The 4,052-nt window shown below is 41.9% G+C and overlaps 1 protein-coding gene across 8 annotated transcripts in view; it reads right to left on the bottom strand.

The window, feature by feature from the left end:
• LOC122563584 (ribosomal protein S6 kinase 2 alpha-like) overlaps positions 1-4,052 on the bottom strand; it is a 214,021-nt gene that overhangs the window by 18,059 nt on the left and 191,910 nt on the right. For 7 of the 8 annotated variants that reach the window (XM_043717500.1, XM_043717494.1, XM_043717496.1 and 4 more), the window contains one exon: positions 2,879-2,996. In XM_043717500.1, the coding sequence (XP_043573435.1) occupies positions 2,879-2,996 (118 nt within the window). Of the gene's footprint in view, positions 1-2,878; positions 2,997-4,052 lie in introns of those variants that run through there. The other variant, XM_043717501.1, reaches the window with a different exon arrangement.

Below are 4,052 nucleotides of genomic sequence, written 5' to 3'. Positions count from 1 at the left end.
CCAGTCTAAAAATCAGCCCTCCACCACCACCCTCTATCTTCTACCTTTGAGCCAGTTCTTTATCCAAATGGCTAGTTCTTCCTGTATTCCATGAGATCTAACCTTGCTAATCAGTCTCCCATGGGGAACCTTGTCAAACGCCTTACTGAAGTCCATATAGATCACATCTACTGCTCTGCCCTCATCAATCTTCTTTGTTACTTTTTCAAAAAACTCAATCAAGTTTGTGAGACATGATTTCCCATGCACAAAGCCATGTTAATTATCCCGAATCAGTCCTTGTCTTTCCAAATACATGTATAACCACTTCCACTGGCAGCTCATTCCATACGCATTCCACCCTCTGTATAAAAAAGTTGCCCCTCAGGTTCTCTTTTATTCTTTGCCCTCTTACCTTAAACTGATGCCTTCTAGTCCTAGATTCCCCAACCCTGGAAAAAAGACTGAGTGCATTCACTCTATCCATGCCTCTCATAATCTTATATACCTCTATAAGGCCCGCCAGACTCAATCTCCTACGCTCTAAAGAAAAAAGTCCTAGCTTGTCCAACGTCTCCCTATAAGACATACCATTGAGTCCAGGCAACATTCTTGTAAATTATTTTCTGCACTCTTTCCAGTTTAATAACATCCTTCCTATAACAAGGCGACCAAAACTGAACACAATACTCCAAGTGCGGCCTCACCAACATTCTGCATAACTGCTACATAATTTCCCAACTTCTCTACTCAATGCCCTGACTGATGAAGGCCAGTGTGTCAAAAGCCTTCTTCACTGCCCTGCCTACCTGTGACTCCACTTTCAGTGATAGTGTACTCCAAGACCTCTCTGTTCCAGTACACTCCTTAAAGCCCTACCATTCACCATGAAATTCCTTCCTTGAGGGCTTGCATTTCCACAATGCAAGCCATCACACTTATCTATATTAAGCTCCATTTGCCATTTCTCGACACACTTCCCTTGCTAGTCAAGGTCCTGCTGCAATTTCTGATAACCTTCCTCAATGTCCATAATACCATTGATCAATTTAAAAGGTAAGCCTGAAGCATTTGCAACAATCTTCAGCAAGAAGTACTGAGGGAGATGATCCATCTCTACCTTGTTCAGAGGTCTCCAGAGATGCCGTTTTCAGTGAATTGATTTGCAGTAGCCATGACAACAGTCTGGTAAAAGGATTGAAGATATATGCTCAAGAATTTGCCACAGTCCTAGCCAACTTGTTCTTGTCTGCTTTTCTGTACAGTATACACCTTGTAGATGCCAGTGTTGTAGCTAATCAACTCCAACCTAGCCAATTACAGCCATATCAGTCGACTCTACATTATCAGTAAAGCTATAGAAAGTATCGTCAATAATGCTATTAAGCAGCAATTGTTTAGCAATACCTTGCTCACTAATGCTCCCTTTGGGCTCTGCCAGGGTAACTCAGTTCCAACCTCATTCCAGCCTTAATTCAAAGAAGGGTAAAAAAAGATGAATTCTAGAGGTGCAGTAAGAGAATGACTGCCCTTGAGATCAAGACTGTTTTTGAAGACCGCATGAGAAACACTAGCAACACTGGAGTTGTTGGGAATCAGGGGTAAAACTCTGTGGTTGGAATCATACCTGGCTCAAACACATGAATGAATTTAAAAAAATAGGAAGAGGAGGATAGGTCTTGGGAACCAATAAGGTTAAAGTCCAGGAGCAGGAGTAACAGCAGTTGCAGGAGATAATTTAATTATTATTTTTTAACAGAAGAATTCTACAATGAAACTCTACCATGCCGTAAAACACCTAACTAATGCTTATTTACAAGGTCAAAGCTACCATCTTGCTTTTGTGCTTAGCGCTAGATTTGTTAGACACGTACTTCTGTTCTTGATTAGCCACTGGTAATTTCAGGGGGACATAGTAGAAGCCGGACCTCTTCATCAGACCAATTGGAAAAGCAAGATCTCCAATCCCACTCACACAGATCGTTGCAACTGGGCAATAATATTGTCCACCGGGGTTGCAACTAATTTTCCAGTTGTAAGTGTGATCAGAAGGAGAAGGTAGAATGTAAAAATGAAACCATAACTTATGACATGGGTTCTGGTGTTTTCACACTGTACATCACGATCAACTGTTTGATCATGGTGCCCCAGAGGATCCAACATGCAACTAAGAAAACAACCATCTCTTAGGAGAATAACAAGTTCTGTTTTGAGATACTAATTTAAAAGTGGCCTGAACATTAAGAATGAAGTTCATCATTCACTGGAAGCACCACAGGCAAGATGCCTCTGCCCCGAAAAAAGTAGTCGTTGGAAGCTGTATAAGTAAATGTCCTCAACACCAGATGCATCTATTTCTGGGCTCTATTTCTCACATTCACCTTTTTTGGTCTCTCCATTTCCTGCTAATTCACAATTAAATATTAGCAGTTTTATGCCCACTAGAAATTCCCTCAAATTATTTCAAGACAGGACTGTGCATCAGCTCTCAGTAAGGATAGATTTTTCTGGATCAGATTTAGGTACTGAGCATGGTCACACACCAAACTGTTCCCATAATAATTATTCTATTGTTTATATTTAAATGTAATTGTAAAATTTGGTAATTTGTTGCAGTCCTTTATCCTAAGGAAAGGGTTGACATCTATCCACAGGGTCAGAAGAGTGTGATAGGATTTGAATCATAACATCAAATTATCAACACACTAACACAAAATGTCATTGCAGTGTGATTCATCTTCAAATTGCATTTCCCTTCCATTGTCAGATTTCCTTCTCCAACCTGCCATTCCCAGGTGAAGATCCAGATAGCTGAGAAACCTGCACCTCAACTTCTCAACAATACTGAAGATCAGAACATTTGGCAGCATCTGTGAATAGATTAACCTTTCAAACTGACCTTTGCAGCAGAAGAGGCCTTGTCCCAGTTTCCACCCTGGAGAGTATAGTGTCCGCTTCCAATCCGAGCCAGAATCTCACTTGGCGTGTCATCGGGACCATTAGCAAAAGGGGTATATCTGATCCAAGATAGCAAAAGAGAAAGATAAATTCTGTTAATAGTCGGGTATTGCACATTGTATGTTCACTTTGTATGAAAGAACAGTCAGCCACAGTTAATCCTGGCAGTTTCCTAAAAGCCCTAAATATTGATTTGAGAGGGAAACATTATTAGTAAATTACTCCAAAATTCAGGATCGTAATTTCAAGAACATAAGGTCAAAATATTTGCTGTGCTTTCAGTTTATCCACCTCTATTCAAAACTGGAACATAAAATCAGTGTGAATAGATTGAATGGAACTGCATTCTAGTTAGGAGACAGCTTTTTATTCTTATCATCTGTTAAAAATATAAGTCAATTATGTTAAACGGTGAAAACTGAAAAAAACTGCAGATGCTGTAAATCAGAAACAAAAATAGAAGCTGCTGGAGAGGCTCAGCAGGTCTGGCAACATCTATGAAGAGAAATCAGAGTTAACGTTTCGCGTCCGGTGGCCCTTCCCCAGAACTGTTCTGTGGAAGGGCCACCGGACCCGAAACATGAACTCTAATTTCTCTTCACAGATGCTGCCAGACCTATTGAGCTTTTCCATCAACTTCTGTTTTTGATTATGTTAAACAGTGACTTTAATTAGGATTGAAAAATGTGGTGCTGGAAAAACACAGCAGGTTAGGCAGCATCCGAGGAGCAGGAGAATCGGCGTTTCGGGCATAAGCCCTTCTTCAGGAATGAGGCTGGTGTGGCAAGCCGGCTGAGATAAAGGGTAAGGGGGATGGAATTTGGGGGAGGGGCACTGGGATTACGATAGGTGGAAGGAGGTGTGGGTAAGGGTGATAGGCCGGAGAGGACGGGAATAAGATTGCAGGTCAAGAGGGTGGTGCTGAATCCAGGGGTTGGGACTGAGATAAGGTGGGGGGAGGGGAAATGAGGAAGCTGGAGAATTCTACATTCATCCCGTGTGGTTGGAGGGTTCCTAGGCTCTTCCTCCAGGCGTCATGTGGTCAGGGTCTGGTGATGGAGGAGGCCAAGGACCTGCATGTCCTTGGCGGAGTGGGAGGGGGAGTTAAAGTGTTC

Source organism: Chiloscyllium plagiosum, chromosome 27 (genome assembly GCF_004010195.1).
Source record: "Chiloscyllium plagiosum isolate BGI_BamShark_2017 chromosome 27, ASM401019v2, whole genome shotgun sequence".
Lineage (NCBI taxonomy): Eukaryota > Metazoa > Chordata > Chondrichthyes > Orectolobiformes > Hemiscylliidae > Chiloscyllium > Chiloscyllium plagiosum.
Note: the sequence above shows the minus strand (reverse complement) of the source record. Positions and strands in the feature narration are given on the sequence as shown.